Here is a 17470-nt window from a genome sequence, read left to right as displayed (position 1 = left end):
AGTGCGTGGGTGGGTAAACAGCATGGTCCAGAGTAACACATGGGGGTGGGTAAAGGGTCAGCAGCTGCATAGTGGGGAGGGGCTGTGGAGGTAGTGGGCTGGCGGAGAAGGATTGTTTCAATATAGTACAAGTTGAAGGACTTTAGTGGCAGCCTCTGGCAGCCATTAAACGCTTAGCATGCACTTGGCATTGTTTTAGGGGCTATCTGCTTTCATTCCACCTAGAGTCCAATGACATAGGTCCTACTAGGACCACCTTGTTGTTCAGATGGGGAAACCAAGGCTTAGAGATGAAGTCTGTGAGAAGCCTGGAGAGGACATACAGCAAATGAGTGGTCCAGCCTGGACTGGAGACAGCTGGTGTCTAATATGTAGTTCCACCAAGAAGGAAGAGGAGTTTGTTTTTCTTGTGGTGCTGGGGATAATAGAAGAACCCAGAGCAGTATGTATGTAGGCACTTCCCCAGTCCCTGTTTGTTTATTTTATTTCTTAAGGCCTAACTTCACTCTGCAGGTAGCTCTACTGGCACATAACTCTGTAACTTATCATGTAGCCCAGGCTTGCCTCAATCTTGCAATCTCCCGACTCAGCATCTCAAGAGCTGACCATTAAGCCTGGCTCACTAAAGACATCTTAGGAGCACAAAACAATCAAACAACCTTGCCAGTAATACCACAATGGCTGGCAGGACCTCAGGGAGCTGTGCTCAGTCCTAATAGTATGTGTCATGAAATGATGAATCAAACCTGGGTCAACTTGATGTGAGAGAGGAAAAGAAAAACAGTCCTGTGATTCCATCGCAAAGGTTGATTGGGAAGCACGGGCTAAACAGAATGGTGTTCCTGGCTTTAGCAGGTGGGAAGACAGGAAGCAGGCTGAACGGAACAGGAACCCATTCCCCCTCCCCCCAGCTGTAGGATGGGTCCCTCCATGGGCTCTGAAGGCTCTCAAGAGAAGCAATAAAACCTAAGCAAACACCCAGGAAGGAGAATTGACGTTCGTTCCTGTGGCTTTTTCTGTGCCTGCTCACCCACGGGGTTCTAAGCAAAGGGGAAGCTCTCTGGGATTTTTATTTTACAAATGATCTCTTGCTGGTTTCTGCACTGGGGGGGGGGGGGGGGGGGGGCGGGACAGAATGAAGGAACCCACAAACCATAGCTGCAAATCATCTCAAACCCCCATCTCCCCAAGAGTCAGAGGGAAGAGGTGTAGGAAACAGATGAACAAACACAGGTGGGTCTCACCCACACAGACCCTCCCCTAGGTCTAGAATCTTGGCGGTTCCCACCCTCCGGGTCTCGTTGCCCTTGATTGTAAAGCTTGGGTGAGATTCTCTCCCTCACCGTACCGCTCAGGATGAAATGAGATGGTGTTTGTTCAGTACTCGAGGGTCTGGCACAAAGAACGCTCTCAATAAATATTAGCAAATGAACAGACAAAAAACCTGCAAAGACATTCCCCAAGGAAGTTATAAGACCTTTCTCAGGATGGAGGGGCAAAAAAAAATTAGAGATTATGAAACAGTCATTGGTCTAGAGCTATGAGTTCTTAGCTGGCCTTCAGGAACATAAAGAAACATCTCAAAGCGAGCAGAATACAGTTGTCCTTGGCCAAATAACGCTCACAAAGAAGAAGCCTGGGATGTTGGGGTAAAAAAAATCCCTAGTAGGCTAAAACTTAAAGGAAATGACAATCATTTATCCCAAGGAAAGGGCACAAAGAGGGTCTGTCTTACACAGCATGGGGCTCCTTGAAACGGCCAACTTGTTGGATGTGGTACATGAGGTCACCCCCGTTCACATACTCCATCACAAAGTACAGGCGGTCCTGAGGAAAGAGAGCAAACACCAAAGTCAGCACCCCATACTTTCTCAGGACCCAAACGGGGAGCAGGGAGTAGCTGGGACTTATGATGAGAGCTACCAGAACTCCGGAGTGTTCTTTCAGGCAGGGCCCAGCACCCACTAAGGGTGACCTCTGAGCCACTGTAAGCATGCAGGCTAGCACAGGTAGAATGAGAACACTTTTAATTAATAACTACAAATTGAAATTCATTTGTGCTGGAAAATATAATTAACACATGGATCTTACTACTTAATTGATATTATTACCTAGTTCAGGGTTTGCTGGAACAAAAAGTAATAAATATTGGGTATATAATTTTACAGTAATAGATATTTGTGGGAGCCGGTCTTCAGGTTGGCTCTCCAGTGATTTCACCTCCTAATGTGCATGCTGTCCTGGACTGTCTTCCCTCAATGACTGGGCTAATTTGTGTAACCAATAGGATGCATGACTTTGGGGTAAGGTCACAAAAGACTTTATGGCTTCCATTGTGCACCTTCTTGGATTATGTCTTCTACGGCAGCCGTGATGTGCAGACACTCAACCAGCACTATGCAGAGACCTACTGACAAGAACTCAAAGCTTCTATCCACAGCCAGCACCAACACCCTAGTCATATTACCGAATCACCTTCCTCGTCTCAACCTTCAGAGGACTGAAGTGGTCGCCACTGGCCACTTGACTGTCACTTCTTTTGAGACCAGAAATTAGACTTTTAAGGAGATGTGCTAGCCTAAATCCCTGACAGAAGCTGTAAAGTGATCAATGTTTACTGTTGCTTTAAGCCACAGAGTTTTGAGGTGACAGACAACTAACCTGGTGGCTACCAAAATCCATCAGTTAGCAGAGTTTCTAAAGCAACAGCCTAGAAAGACAATGCTGTACTTTGGGCTTGGAATATTTCCCCAGATATTCACGTCTGGAAGGCTTGAGCCCTGACCGTGGTAGTTAACTTTCTTGACACTGTGGCTAAAAACCTAAGATTGCAACTTAAAGGGAGGACAAGTCTATTTTAGCCAGAGCTCTTAGGACTCAATCACTTCCCACAGGGCCATCAGCTAGGAGTCAAGGCCCCAGTATATAACCCCATGAGAATGCATCATATTCAAACCAAAACCATTCAGCAGCGTCCAGAGGTGGGACTTGAGGAAGTGACTGGGTCATGAGGATTCTGGGCTCATTAATGGGTTAACTCTTATGAGTTCATAACTTACTAAGCTACTGGGAGACTTTAGGAAACTTTAGGAGACAGTAGCTACTGGAGGAGTAGGTCACTGGTAGATGATCTTAAAGGGGGTATTTTGTCCCTAGCCTCCCACCCTTCCTCTGCTCTATCCCAGCATTCCACCATTGTGTTCCTCCTCGATGAGAGTAATGGTGGGTAGGCTCACCATAGACTGAAACCCATGAAGCCATGAGCCAATGGACCTTTCTTCTCTTTAAATTGGTTCTCTCAGACATTTTGTTATAGCAAATGTTGGCATGCACACAGGCATAATTCAGGAATTTTCATTGCAAATCCAGAAGATTGCCCCAAATCCCTCAAGACTGAAATTTAAAAGCAAGGGGAGAGAAATCATAACCTCTCTATCAGAAGAAATGATGCTCTAAAGGGACACCTATACCTTTCCCTTCAGCTCTCAGAATGTAAAGACAATGGACCCCAAAGAATTAAAATTTCCCCAGAATTCCCATACTAAGAGGAGACAGAAGAACTGGTGCCAGCCTATCCAGAGGGAGCATGTGCCTTGCAGGAAGAGATTACGCACAGCCAGACTACCCTGCAGGACAGAGCAGAGCTAAGATCATGTGAAGGGCAGGACCATGGCTTGACCAGGGCAGCTTCGTTATCCATATGTCTCTCCCTCTATCTAAAGCCAAGCCACACCATAACCCCCAAGGCAGACTCATAGTTTGCTTTTTTCCAAAGTAGCCATATTGAATAATCTAATCTCCCTTCTCGGACTGCTTTATGTAGCCTTGAGGATCATGTTTTTATACATAACAACAAGAACCTAAAACAAGGACATATGCAGAAGTGAAGCAACTGGGGCCTGGAAAAAAACTGTATCTCAACCTAGGGGACTTTGTACATGTTTCTCAAGGCATGCTGTGAGCTCTTTCAGGTCAGGGGCTGGGTAAGCCTGTTCCTGGCACTTGAGCAACACAAGAGGTGCCCAGAGAGTGAGAGAACACATGCTTAGATGCAAAAGAGACCTTTTTTAGGAGTGCAGCTCTGGCTCTTAATAGCTGGGCATATTTGACGTGTTGATATCTGGGTTTCCTCATTTGAACAGTGGAGGGAATCAGATCCAGGGTGCTGTCCATAAGGCTAATGAGGCAGAAGGTATCATGGTCTTGGAGAGATGCCTACCTGAGATTTGGCATCTTTCCTTCTGTCAAAGGGTTTTGCTAAATGAATAAGCAACACCCCCTCCCCTTAGCTCTGCCTGGGTTAGAGCGTTTCTTTAGTCTGCTTTCTTTTAGCTTACCATGGCAGGGCTTGCACTATTTGCAGGAAACTAAAATCCCCCTCATGTTCTAAGCCTAAAAAAAATGTTTCCTCTAAATTATCCCACCCAATCTAAGTCAGGTCTGCTTGTTATGTTCTCCTGTAAAACCGCGGATGACCCTCTGATGGCATCATAGTTTGTAATTACTTAGTCAACCCGATGGCAGTTTATCTCAGCTGTTTATCCATTTGTTCTTTAAATAAAGAACTATTTACAGAGCCTTACTAGGTACCAGGTTACAGGTGCAGGAGAAATCAGTGAACAAAGTCAACAAAACTCCCTGGCATCTATGTTTCAACTCAGTGGAGACACACTGCTAAAGATAAAACTAGCGGTTACAAAGTGTCAAAAGGTAGCCAGTGCTATGTAAAAAAATCCAGGTTAAAGAGACTGGGGTGCCGGTGAATGAGACAGGGAAGAAGGCTGCCAACTGCAGGAAAATGGTCGGAATAAATCACTGAGGAGACACTTGAGCAAACCCACATAGAGCAGGCATGGATCTGGTAGAGGAAAGAGCCCAGCAAAGGCCATGGGTAGAGTTTATCTACTATAACTTAGGATGCACCAGGTACCGGTGATTGTGCCGAACAGAGAAGAAAGGAGACAGGGTGAGAGAAGAGACCAGATCAAGTGAGGGGATCTGTACATGGGAAAATGCAAAGATTTGGGGCCTTCATTTTGTGAGCGATGGTCTAGAGATGGATATAGTACTTACTGAATGTCTTCCATCTCTGGCCAAAACAATTGATTAATGTAAATTAATGATCGAATAGATAAACGGCACAGGAATCCTTGGGTACCCAACACACCATCCTGAGTTCAAAGGTTGGAAAACAAATGGTGTCTTAGAAGTTTCTCTGGGGATAGGCCTCAAGATCACTCTATGTCCCTGGGCCTGTGTCCTCTGTGTATGGTGAAGACAGTAGAGCCAACCATCTCTAACAGAGTGGCTCCTGTCAGACACACATTGCTGAGTGCTGTGACTATGTCCCGGATAAGGGGCATCACTCGGCTTCTCAAGCCAGGCCAATGCTGTATCTCACTCTAATAGGCACCATATGAACTTGGTGGGTCATAGCCATTTTTTAAAGAGAAAATTTAAGCAAGAATTAGAACGGAATGGTACTTAAGAATGGAACAGAAAGGGTCAGAGTCCCATGTCTAGAGCCCTGAGTATGTTTTTGTAAACTGTGGGTTGGGTTATTTAATGTGTTGGTAATGCTGAGGTGTGATGTAAAAGTCGGCTTTACGTGTAAAGTTGCAAAGCCTACTGGAAAGGTTAGCGCAGAAACTGCAGGGCAGAGATCCCAGACCCATAATGAACACAGTGTTGGAATACCACTCTGCCACTTACTGGCTATGCTACTGCCATGCGATTATTTAACCTCTCTGATCTCCAGTTTTCTCTTCACTTATACAGTGGCTACTCCTCACCTACGGCATGTACATACTGCCTAAGAGAATTCTGGCCATAGAACAAATGTTTAATCCATCATTTAAAGAAAAAAAAATTCCTTCCAGTGCATAGGCATTTATATTACTTTATATAAAAGGTAACATGTGTGGTCAAGTGTGAATTTTGATAGTTGTAACACAGACAATGATGACACGAAGCCACCATCACCAAACACTTGATGTTTACCTGAGTTAAGGGACCTGGCGAAGCATCGCTCAGCTGCTAAGTGGCAGAGCCAGGATTTGAACCGAGAAGGATCAGTTCTAGGGTCAACACTTGCAGCCTCTCACTATGCTGCCCCCAGTGAGTACAAGCAGCGGGGAAAAGTTCTGGGAAGGATATATGGATGCATTCTTCCTCCCATCGAAGCCTCTAGCCCATCAGTGCTCTGTTCCCTGCATCCAGCTGGAGCTGCAGGTTTACAGTAAGCAGCGCAAGTCAACCAATTATATATATATATATATATATATATATATATTCGTTCTTTCTCAAATCAATACTACTTCCTCTTTCTAACAACCTAATGAGAGGCAGAGAGGGAAATGGGGTGGTGGAATATGAAGTTAGCACAAAGGTTGCACCAAAGATGGTGGCACAAAGCAGACAGTACACCAGAACCCAACGACACTCAGCCCCTGGTTCTTGGTGGTGGTGGTGGGGGGGTGATAGAAAACAAGCCCAAAATAGCATCTGTCTTTGCTGCACACTGAAGAGAACCAAAACACTCGCTTTTAAAAATTATTTTTAAAACAGCAGATGGCATTGGCCACAGAGGGAGAAGTAAGGAGAGATTTTACTTGCTTCATTTCTGGCTGGATTAGCTTAACTTGCTAATCTCCCTCTCCCCAGACCCGACAGTCAGAATCCCAGTACCATGACGGCCCCATTCAGGCTGAAGCTATATGGTCTGTTTCCACTGCTAACTACGTGGGAGAACCTTGACACCAGCCATCTCTGAACCCTACCTGACAAGCTTTGGCTGGCCAGTGTCTTGGTTATGAAAAGCTATGACTGGTATCTTGCTGTCCTTTAGCCTCTGGACACCTAATGATGCCAACGCTGTGTCAGATGCCTCTCCACTGTCAGCCAAGCTGCCGGGAGGGACCCACAGTGCCAGTGTGAGGCACCGCCAGACACCTTTCCAAATGGCACTGTTTCTCAAAGAAGGGTAGCAGATAGTCCTAGGTAATCATAGGTGTACACGTCTAACTTCTTATAATTTGTGTTTGTGGAGCTTGGAAATACAGTCAAATATAGGAAGCTTCTTACATCATGGGTGTTATTGCTGAAGAGGAAGACTAAGGCACACGGAGTCATACGAGATAGGAAGCCATGGGTGAGACCAGCTCATGTCTGAAGATGATGAAGAAGAGGGAGCTTTAGCCCGTCTCTTCCCCCCTCCCCCACCCCCGGGTGAATTCAAGCTCTCCAGTAAGCTTTACTCCTCTCTTAAAATACACTCAGGGTAGAGTGGTATCGGGGGGCATCCTCTCCTCTGAGGAGAAGGGGAGGGAGAAGGGGCCAGGGATTTGCAAGGACAGGACTGGGGGAAGGGAGACAGGGCATTGTGATTGGGATGTAAAGTGAAAAATGAATTATGGAAAGAAATATTGTTAAACGTAAGCAGCTTTTCAAAGATCTATCCTTCCTCACCTTAAAAAAAATAGTCTTAGAAATTCAGTTTATGGGGTTTTTGTCATTGCTGTCATTTGGTTGGCTATCCGGCTTGCTTTTTGTTTATTCGTTTAGTTGGTTGGTTTTTGTCCTTTGTTTTTTTCTGACTATGGTGAGACAGGCCTGTAATGAAGCACGTGAGCAGCTGAGGCAGAAAGACCATAAGACCATCTCGTACTATATAGCAAGACTAAAATAAGTACATAAGTTGAAATTCACTTTAAAAACTGAAACGTAATTGCTTAAATATGTTAAATCTTCATAACTGGAAAGGCACTGTCCTTGTAAAAACTATAAACTCAGTCTGGACTCTGCTATTTACATTCTATATCCAATTTGACTTTGGTGCATCAATATTTTAAAGAATTTATTTTATATATCAAAAACAAACACCATTTGTCCATGTCACAAAGTTCATATCCTGCAGTAGCCAGGAATGACAAAGTTTGGAAAGTCCAACTGGGGGCCAACCAGAGCCAACCTTGAGTAGAGGCAAACTTGAGAGCTTCCTCTGAACATATGTTTGTGTGTGTGTGTGTGTGTGTGTGTGTGTGTGTGTCTGTGTGTGTGTGTGTGTATGCATGCATATGTGCGTGTATGTGTGTATGTATGTGTGTACGTGTGTATTAGTCATTACAGAGGCCAAAATAAAGAGTAAGATACAGAACTTTTCCCTAGAGCATCTAAAATCTTGGTTAAAATATACATATAACTAATTCAAACCATGCTCAAAATAAATGCAATAGAAGAAATGGCATTAAGAGAGCCAGGAGCAAACCCTGGGACCTCAGTTAACTATAGGATCTCCTCCACAGCCCTGGAATTTGACCTTGTTCCCCATTCTCCTTACAAAACCATTGCCTCAGACGTTCTTTGTTCTCAAACCTGTGGTATTCGATGAGGTTTTGCCTGATGGGCTCCCCCATATAAGAATCATAGAAGTATTTACTGAGGATCACCTTCAAAATGGGTGTACCCCTCCCCCTCTAGTCACGGCCCAGGGGCTCTCTCTGGACTGACACGTGTTGCCTCCAATTTCTATCCTCCCCTCTCTCCTGAGCTCCAGCCGGCTCCAGCTGGCTCCAGCCAACTCCAGGACGTTCCTAAGTGGGCGTTCCACTGTCATCTCCAATTAAAAGCACAGAGAGGCAAACTCACCAACTCTCTCTTCAAACTAGCCAGTCTGCTCAGCCTTAAAATGCCTCTTCAAAAGTGCTGCTGCCGTGGCCTGTAAGCTGAAAGGGGCTCCTGTGCATTTTCAATTCTTTTCTTCTTCTCCCCCCGCCCCAAATTCCCTCAGTAAATTCAAAAAGCTAAAAAACAAAACAAAACAAAACAAAACTCATGTATACATGTCATGTATAATAGTTGTGCAGAATTTTCTAAATTTGGAATGCGAGTCCAGGGTGTGGTCATATAAAATGATAAGTGCACTGCCTACGCACAGTTCATCTGAGCAGAGCACATGGAGACAGAGAACGCAAAAAGAGGCAATCCTCCCCCAGCGTAGCTGAAATAGAGTGGGGCATGATGCCTGTGTGGTGGTGGTGGGATGTCTGCCATTTTCTCTGAGATTATGGTATATGTGTGTGGTGTATGGACACATGTGTCCAGGTACATGGGCCCATGCATGTGTGCTGAGTCTAGAGGATGATGTTGAATGGCCTGCTTTATCACCCTGCCTCATTTCTTTGCGTTAGGGTCTCTCACTGCCCTGAGGCTGGCAGCCTATCAAGCTCCAGAGATCCTCCTGTTTCCTCCCTCACAGCAGGAGGGTTTACGGGTATATGAGAGCTGGGTTCTGAACTCAGTTCCCTGTGCACATGAAGTAAGCACTGTCATCCATTGGACCGTCTCCCTGGGTCCCTTGCCACTTTTAATGAGACCTTGGTGAGGGGATACCAACCACGTGGGCCGCTCTCGTACAGTGTTCTAAGATGAATTGTGTTATGTTGTCTCTGTAGCAATTTTTAATGATTTTTTTCAAGGCTTGTCCGTGAATTCAGTGTGTCTGTAAGTTGATCCCTTTATCACACACAGCCATCTGCTTCTCTCCAGAGAAGCCGTGAAGTACTGTGAATAAGAGCTCTGGCTTTGGCATCAGCCAGCCCTGGTTCACACCCTAGTTACACGGGATACTTGCTCTGGGACCTCGGGGTTGGTTGTTCGCACCCACTGTCTTCCTAAACGGAGTAGAGTCCTAGCAGCTTCGCCTCCATATGGGGTGCTCTCACATCAGACAGCCATGCCAAGTCTGTGTGCATTCACAGAGCTTCATAGGGGTGAATGTGTGGTCAAGGAGATGTGTGCACACTGAACTCTTCTTTCTCTCATTCTACAGCATGATAATCCCAATCCAACACAAGGACCTCGTGCTTTTTCTGTTCTGGCTTCCTATCTCCCTTTGGTGCAGACACAAAGGTTCTCAAGGGCTGGAAGAACCTTTCTTCTTCTGTGGACTTAAAGGATCTTTAATTATCAAATGAATATGCCAATGCTGCCATCAGAAGAATACAAGAGACTAGAAAGAACCCAACTATCACTATCCCAACCTGCCCTAACACTTAGATTCAGTTGGCATTTCTGGTTCCTTCCCTACCCAAGATCCTCTAATCATTAGTGCCCAGCAGCCCTGATACCTGCCAAGTTCCCAGGAACCCCTTGGGTACTACATCTCTTTTTTATGAGGCACTTCAGACTGCATCTGTATCGGAATCTCCATGGATTCTACTGGCATCCCCCAGTTAACAGAAGCACCAATTATGCCCTCCCAGTAGACACAACACTTTTTTATAAGGTTCCCACTGAGTTAGTGTTACCTAATAAACACTTGGTCGGGCCAGGAAGGAACACCTGACATAACGGAATCAATCAGATCCCCTCTCCTGCGATTATGAATTGGAACTCAGGAAATTTGCTGGATATGGATTAGAGAAGCCACACCGGCCAAAAGCAGTGACAAACAGAGAAACAATAAGAAAGAAGATAAAATCTGCCTTAAATTCACAAATCCTAGTTCCTTCCAAGGTCAAGCACACACATGCCTTTGTTTCTCCCATAAAGACTTCCTTAGTGTTGGTTGCTTTTTTCTGTTTATGCATGAGGTAGTTTAGTGTGGGAGAGAAGTATCCTACTTCTTACAACCCTGACATCTCTGACCAAGACTCTTCCGAGAACCTTCTTCAGCATTGCCCTAAGGTCCAAGCACCTCCTTGGGCATTACTACAAAAACCAGATGTGGCCTGAGTCACCATGGCCCCTTGGACGCTCTGGAGCCTCAATGGGCATGACGCCAATAGGTGGAAACCATCCCTGTCCCCATCTCTGCCCTCTTTTGTATTCTGGGTGGATGTTTCTCCCAGCATGCCTTGCAGCTGAGTTATTGCTGGGCCATGGCAGCAAATTTGGGGAGGAAGTAACTTCTGTCCTTCAATGACTCATGAAATCTAATTCTATTTAAGAAAAAAAAAAGAGGTGCATATGTTCAATTGAAAAGAAAACAGTTAAAATAGATGTTTTGCTGAAGAAACTTAACTGCCTGTGCCCACTGGCAGTTGGGAAATTACATGAATGTGCCTGGCTGACAATTGTCCCTGAGAAAAACTGCAAAAAGATGGGAGGAAATGAAATTATTGTGTGCCTGTGCAGCAAGGGGCCCCAGCCCAGCTCCAATCATGGAACAAACTTCTACTCGGTGTTTGTTAGATTCGTTCTACTGTCCCTTTTAATTCCCATGTAATGGGCTCCTTTTACAAGATGATAAAACCCATATTCACAGCTGTTAGTGACTTTCTAGGAGTCCTATGGCCGGTAATCATAGGTCCATATCCATCTCCCTGGGGAATGCATGCTTTGGCCTGTGTGTCTCTGGAACAACTCACCAGAAGTCCATTTGCCTGAAACGGGCTCATCCAATGAGCAACTAACTCTCTAAAACTTAACTCTCTTCCAAAAGCTTTTGCATCTATTTTGCCATCTTGTGGTCAATTTTTTTAAAAATCTAAGAGGCTGAGCAGATGGCTCATATGTTGTTACCTATGAGTGCCCCGACATTTGCTGTGTAAGCACGAGGGCCCAAGTTCAAATCCCCAGCACCCGTGTAAAAACTTGAGGTGTTTGGGTACATGCACCTGTAATCTCAGTTCTGGGAAGTGCAGAAGATATATTGCAATCACTGGAGCATTCTGGCCCTTGTCTAAAGGTAACAAGGGACAGAGAAGGTCACATAATGTCCTCCTCTGGACTGTGTATGTGGCTGCATGCACATGTGTGTCTATAACACACACCCCAATTTTAATTGCCTTGGTAGAGACACTTCTGAAATATTGGAAACTCAAGAAGACAGTTATCTATACATCCTTCCCTGACTCTAATCAATGTCTTGATTTGGCCATGCCAGCCTTCTCTGTGTACATGTGTAGGCTGAACACATTTAGAATACATCAAACAAAATTTAATATTCTAGATTTCCACTAACAGGGAAAATGGCACACATACTTTTGAAAGCTTTGAAAATACAGTATAAGGATACTTCTGACAGAGTTTTGTTTTTCTAAACAACTTTTAAAATAATGAGCTTTGGGACCAGAGAGCGGTGGAACATGCCTTTAGTCCCAGCACTCGGGAGACAGAGACAGGTGGATCCCTGTGAGTTTAAGGCCAGCCTGGTCTACAGAGAGCTGGTCCCAGGACAATCAGAGCTACACAAAGAAACCCTGTTTCAACAAACCAAAACCAAGCCAAAACAAAACAAAAGCGTTGTGTCATTTCAAGAATGGCAGAAACCATCAAGGATATTATTGGATGAATTTTACTTTCATATGTTTTGACTACTTTATAGATTAAAAAAATCTATCAAGGAGCTTATATTTTCAAAATTCTACATCTCTAGTGCATGCATGCACACACACACACATACACACACACCTATCAAGTTTGCAGTATGCTATAATAGCTTTGTTGTTCCTTTAAAGAGAGCTGATTCATAAAGGAATTCTGGGTCACAAAATACAACATGACAATCCGCTCAGGCTAAACTGGCCCTCTGGCTGTTCCTTAGACACAGGGAGCGTGTTCCTGCCTGGGGCCTTCACACGGACTCTTCCTGCTCCCTACTACTGCTTTGCCCCCAGGTAGCCCTGCCTGTTCTGGTTTCTGCTCAAATGTCAACCTTACCACCAAGGCTTTCCTTGATGATCCCATCAAAACAAGTCATCTCACAATACCAGTCTCCCCGATGCCAGCCCCTCTGCTTTTGTTGCTGTGCCCTTTTTCCAGTCTCCCTGGTAGAGTGGGAATCCCAAGTGAACAGGGCACTTGATCTCTTGTTCCCTATGCATCCCACATGCTGACACTACAGGGTCTTTTGATCTCCACAGATGCCCCCTCCCAACTCTTGGTTTATATACACATATACAAACAGCCATGCACACATGCACAGAGTTTTAAAAATCAGTCTGAATGTGATGGCACATGCTTTTAATCTCAGTGCTCAGGAGGTAGAGGCAGAAGGATATCTTTAAGTTGAGTCCAGCCTGGTCTGCATAGGCAGTTCCAGGACAGATAAGACTATGTAGGAGAAGACCCTGTCTCAAGAAAAATGAAATATAAAAAATTATAAAGAAAAATCATAATGAAAAATACATAAGTTCTTGTGTTTTATGCAATGAAATGATGCCCAGAGTACAGGTGAGGTGGCTGGGTGTCTACTTGAACCCAGGTAAGGTGGCTAGGTGCCTGCTCCCCTCTCAAACGGCCTCACCAGGCCTTTTCTCTTAGAGTAAGTGCATCTCTTCAAGCCTCCCACCCATCACCCCACCCCCAACACAAAACACAGCTCCTGAACATGAACTAACCACTCCGTATTACTGCCAACCACTGAGAAAATTGCCTGTTGCACTCCTCTACTTTCTGCAGTGGGAAACTGTCTGGAAAGAGTCACAGATCCTCTCCCCATGCAGGACAAGAGTCCACCAACTCTTGAGGTTCTTAGCGTTCCTGGCATGGGACAACTCCTGGAGGAAAATCCAGCACTTGTGACTCCTGCCATGTGCATGCTGCTCCTGGAATCCATCGTGCCAGACAAATGAAGCTCAGACGGGGGAGGCCACTTGCCATCAAAGGAATAATCTCAAATCCACTCCACATGGCTATTCTCAAAGCAGTTCATTACTGATAAAGATGCTATCCTTTAATGAACATTAGTCATAAATGGCTCACTCTTCTCCATTTTGACACACACAGCTAAAATTGCAAACTGCTGTTCCAAGTTCGCCACTGGCCTGTTTACCAGACAGTCATGAGCTGCTACTCTTGAGTGAGTTTGGGAACCAGCCATGGAAAGGAGGAAGGGGGAGTCTCAAAGGTTACATCCTAACTCTGTTAACATGTGGACCCCTTCTGAACTGAATTCCCCAGGTAATGTTAAAGATACTTGGCTTCCTTTGTTGCTGGCCTTTGCCTGTGCCCATGCAATATAAACGGTCATTTACTTAAAATTTTCTTTACAGCCATTCTCCCTTCCCCTTAAAGGTTTACTTTAAAAGCCAAGCTTTAGTCCCCCTCAGAGCACAACTGTGAACTAATTCACTATCCAGAAGCGTAAACAAAGGGAAGAATTGGAGTATCGATTCTGTCCTTTCCTGTATGAGCCAGATCATCGGGAAGCAAGCAAGGAGAATGCTTCGTAAAAAGCATCCCAGCTAGCAAATGCAAAACAGATATTCCCATCTTAAATCTCCAGTGAGCTAATTGACTTAGTGCTGAGAGCATCAGTCTGGGCCAGCATCACCAAGATCCTTATGCATTTCCTGAAAGAATACACCCGGAATCTAGGGGCAACTGCCGTCTTGCTAACTGATAGATGCTGAGTCTGACCAAGCCTCTAGACCTAGCTGTCAATTTCTAGAAAATGCAAGGGAGAGAGAAGCAGGTAGAGATGCTGTGAGAGTGTGGTAAGCAGAGCCCAGGCTGAAAACACTACAGACCAAACAGCCCGGAATGCCCAGCAGATCCAAGAACAGATAAAAGAAAGTGACGAAATGGCTTTGATGCAGACTACAACAGCATCCAATCCATCTCATGTAGAGGGTGAGATATAAAGTCAGATTGTGCAGATTGAAAGGCAAAGGGTCTAGAAGAACCCTACAGAGTCCATTCTTGGAAGCCATGGCCATTGGCCTTAGAACTATGTCTTAAGGGATGAACTCCTTTTTTTTAGAGTTAAAACACATTTTATTTATTTATTATCTATGTATCGATGTATCGATGTATCGATGTATCTATCTATCTATCTATCTATCTATCTATCTATCTATCTATCTATCTTGTGTGTGGTTGTGTGTGTGTTGTGTGTGTGAGTGTGTGTGTGGTATGTGCATGCATGTGTAGTGTGTGTGTACATGTGCATGAGTGTGTGTACATGTATGTGCATGTATGTGTGTGAATATGTGTGTTTATGTTTGGTGTGTGTGTATATGTGTGGTGTGTGTGTGAGTGTATGTGTGAGGTATGTGCAAGCATGTGTGTGTGTGTGTGTGTGTCATGTGGTGTGCATGTGTGCATGTAGGTATGGTGTGTGTGTGTGTGTGTGTGTGTGTGTGTGCGCACGTGTGCACATGATAATGCATATATGGCTTTAGGAGGACATCTTGTGGGAACCTGTCTTCTCCTTCACAGCTTGAGCCTGGGCACTGAACTCAGGTTGTCAGTCTCGGATCAAGCTTCTACACCTGCTGAGACTCCGTTATGGCTCCTGGGTTGCATGATAATAGGAATGAACCTTTCCTTAATTTGCACTTGTGCTGGGGTTCTTCTCCTGGGAATGGAGGTCAACATCTGACAGGAACGGGGACTGGTCAGAAGGCACTGAAGTGACATCTTAACTCTTGCAGGGGCAGCAGCAGAGAGTGCATGAATGTTCCCTCTCATTCTGGCTGTCGGGTCGCATTCTGAAACCACTAGCCCTTCCCTACAACCCTTTGCCCAGCCTCAGATGCTTTCTCAGAGCAGTGCTCTCAAGAAATCCTCCTCGGGGAAGGCCCCTAGCAAAGGCCTCAGGCAACCTGCAGAGATGTCTGCATGCTCCTCCAAAGGGCTAGGAGGGCTGACTGCTCCTATCCGGACTATAAAAATTAAAAAAAAAAAAAAGAAAGAAAGAAAGAAAGAAAGGAAGGAAGGAAGGAAGGAAGGAAGGAAGGAAGGAAGATTTGCTGAGACCCTGTCCCTAAGTCACCCCTTAATGCTTGCAAAGACTTGGATTGTCTGAGTATAAAACGATTTGCCTGAGTTGGGACAGGATCTACCCCAGGGGACTGTGTACAGTGGCAAGACTTCTGTGAGCCCAGCATCCTTTAGTTTCCACAAGGCAGACAGCCCAGGTGTCTCCTCAGGATGGCAACTGTTACTGGCCCAAACCCGTGGCAACCCTGGAAGTGGCTACCCAGAGTGCTGGACCCGTTACCATGGTCTGGAAGCAGGAATGGAGCTGAGTCAGGAACGGGGGCTTCCCAGGCAGGGCCAGCACCCGCTTCTCCACCATGGTGCACTCCACATCGTCATCTTGGATCACCACGTCCTTCTTCAGGATCTTCACGGCATAGAGTTCATCTGTACCCTTCCGCTCTGAGAGCATGACCTGGGAAAGACAGCAAGCACATCAGCTCAGTTAGAAGAGGCCTAGAGGACAGCCCTGGGTACCTGGAGTCCATGCAAACCACTCCCAGCTTTGGATAGACATGCTGTGTTAACCCAGAGACAAGAAGTAACACTTCGCAACCACCTCAGACTTTGAATAGTTAAGTCCTATCAATAGAAGACGGTCCTAGGAAAGATGAGGCTGTGTTGAACTCTTTGGCACATCCATCAATAGCAACGGCAGCCCACATGGCTAGAATGATGATCACCCCCATGGAATCAAATTTCACTGTCTTAACTTGAAATCTTCCCAAGGATCAGACGTGTGGTTAATAATCAGTAAAGATTAACAACACAGGAATGGATGCAGGTTTGGTAACACTGAGTTCGAGACACTCTCTCCTTTATTGCTTCAGCATGTCCTGCTCGGTAAGAGCCTGCTGGGAATGCAGCAAGAATCAAGCAGCCATGCTCCCTGACCCTGAACTTCGGGAGGAAAAGTGAGCAGACAACTAACTATAGGACTAGTCAATGCACGGCTTTAACAGCCTCACCTGCTGTCCTGGGTCGTCTTCCTACAAGCTGTGGCCATAAGCCGGGTCAGCAAACCAGATGGCTTATGGACACAGTGTTATTTTCATTAGGGTAGTACTATCTTCGCTCTTGACCCGGTCAGAAGAACTGTGCCTTGTACGTGCTATTTTCAAGGAGGCTCTTGGGAAGCATAGGCCTGGATCAGATTCTAAGGAGACCTAGTCCTTCTGGGAAGGCTTCCCTGAAGACAGAGGGATCTGACTGGCATATTTGCTAAAGATACTATGTTATCTGTTTTTGTAAGCAACACTTCTCAGCACCATATTTTTGAGTGCTTGTCAATGTATCGAGCAACTATTGGTTTTTCCTTTGTTATTTCTTACTTACTTTGCATACGATTCTAGGAAGTAGACACTGCCGTGCATCTAGCTTGCCCAAGTACAACTCGGAGCAAGGGCAGGATTTTAATTCAGGTTTACATGATTAAATAAAGTTCCTGTCATCATCACCATCACCATGTGTATTGTGTGCAGGTACTGGAGTGCCATGGCATATGTGTGGAGGTCAGACAACTCTCATTGCAGTGAGCCTTTTCTCCTCCTCTGTCTCCCACAGAGCTGCCCCTCTCAGTGTCCCACTGACTCGGCCCTCAGAATAGCCTCTGGCTTAGGTGGCAATCCAGCTACAGAGTCAGGATGTGTCTTTAGTGCACCCTCTACCCTCTCCATCCTCTCTCTACGTGGTACCCAAGTTCCTTAGCCTTTGCCAAGGTAGGGGCAATGACCAAAGGGAACCAATGTCCTGAGGCAGAGAA

The 17470-nt window shown here is 45.4% G+C and overlaps 1 protein-coding gene across 3 annotated transcripts in view; it reads right to left on the bottom strand.

Annotated features, from left to right (window-relative positions):
* Prkcb (protein kinase C, beta) overlaps positions 1-17470 on the bottom strand; it is a 345299-nt gene that overhangs the window by 50146 nt on the left and 277683 nt on the right. For all 3 annotated transcript variants that reach the window (XM_030242217.1, NM_008855.2, NM_001316672.1), the window contains 2 exons: positions 15950-16123; positions 1736-1827 (listed from right to left, as the gene is read on the bottom strand). In XM_030242217.1, coding sequence (XP_030098077.1) covers positions 1736-1827; positions 15950-16123 — 266 coding nt within the window. The remainder of the gene's footprint in view (positions 1-1735; positions 1828-15949; positions 16124-17470) is intronic.

This window comes from Mus musculus, chromosome 7 (assembly GCF_000001635.26).
Source record: "Mus musculus strain C57BL/6J chromosome 7, GRCm38.p6 C57BL/6J".
NCBI classification, from domain to species: Eukaryota; Metazoa; Chordata; class Mammalia; order Rodentia; family Muridae; genus Mus; species Mus musculus.
The sequence above is the reverse complement of the archived record's forward strand: the minus strand, read 5'-3'. Positions and strand labels throughout refer to the sequence as shown.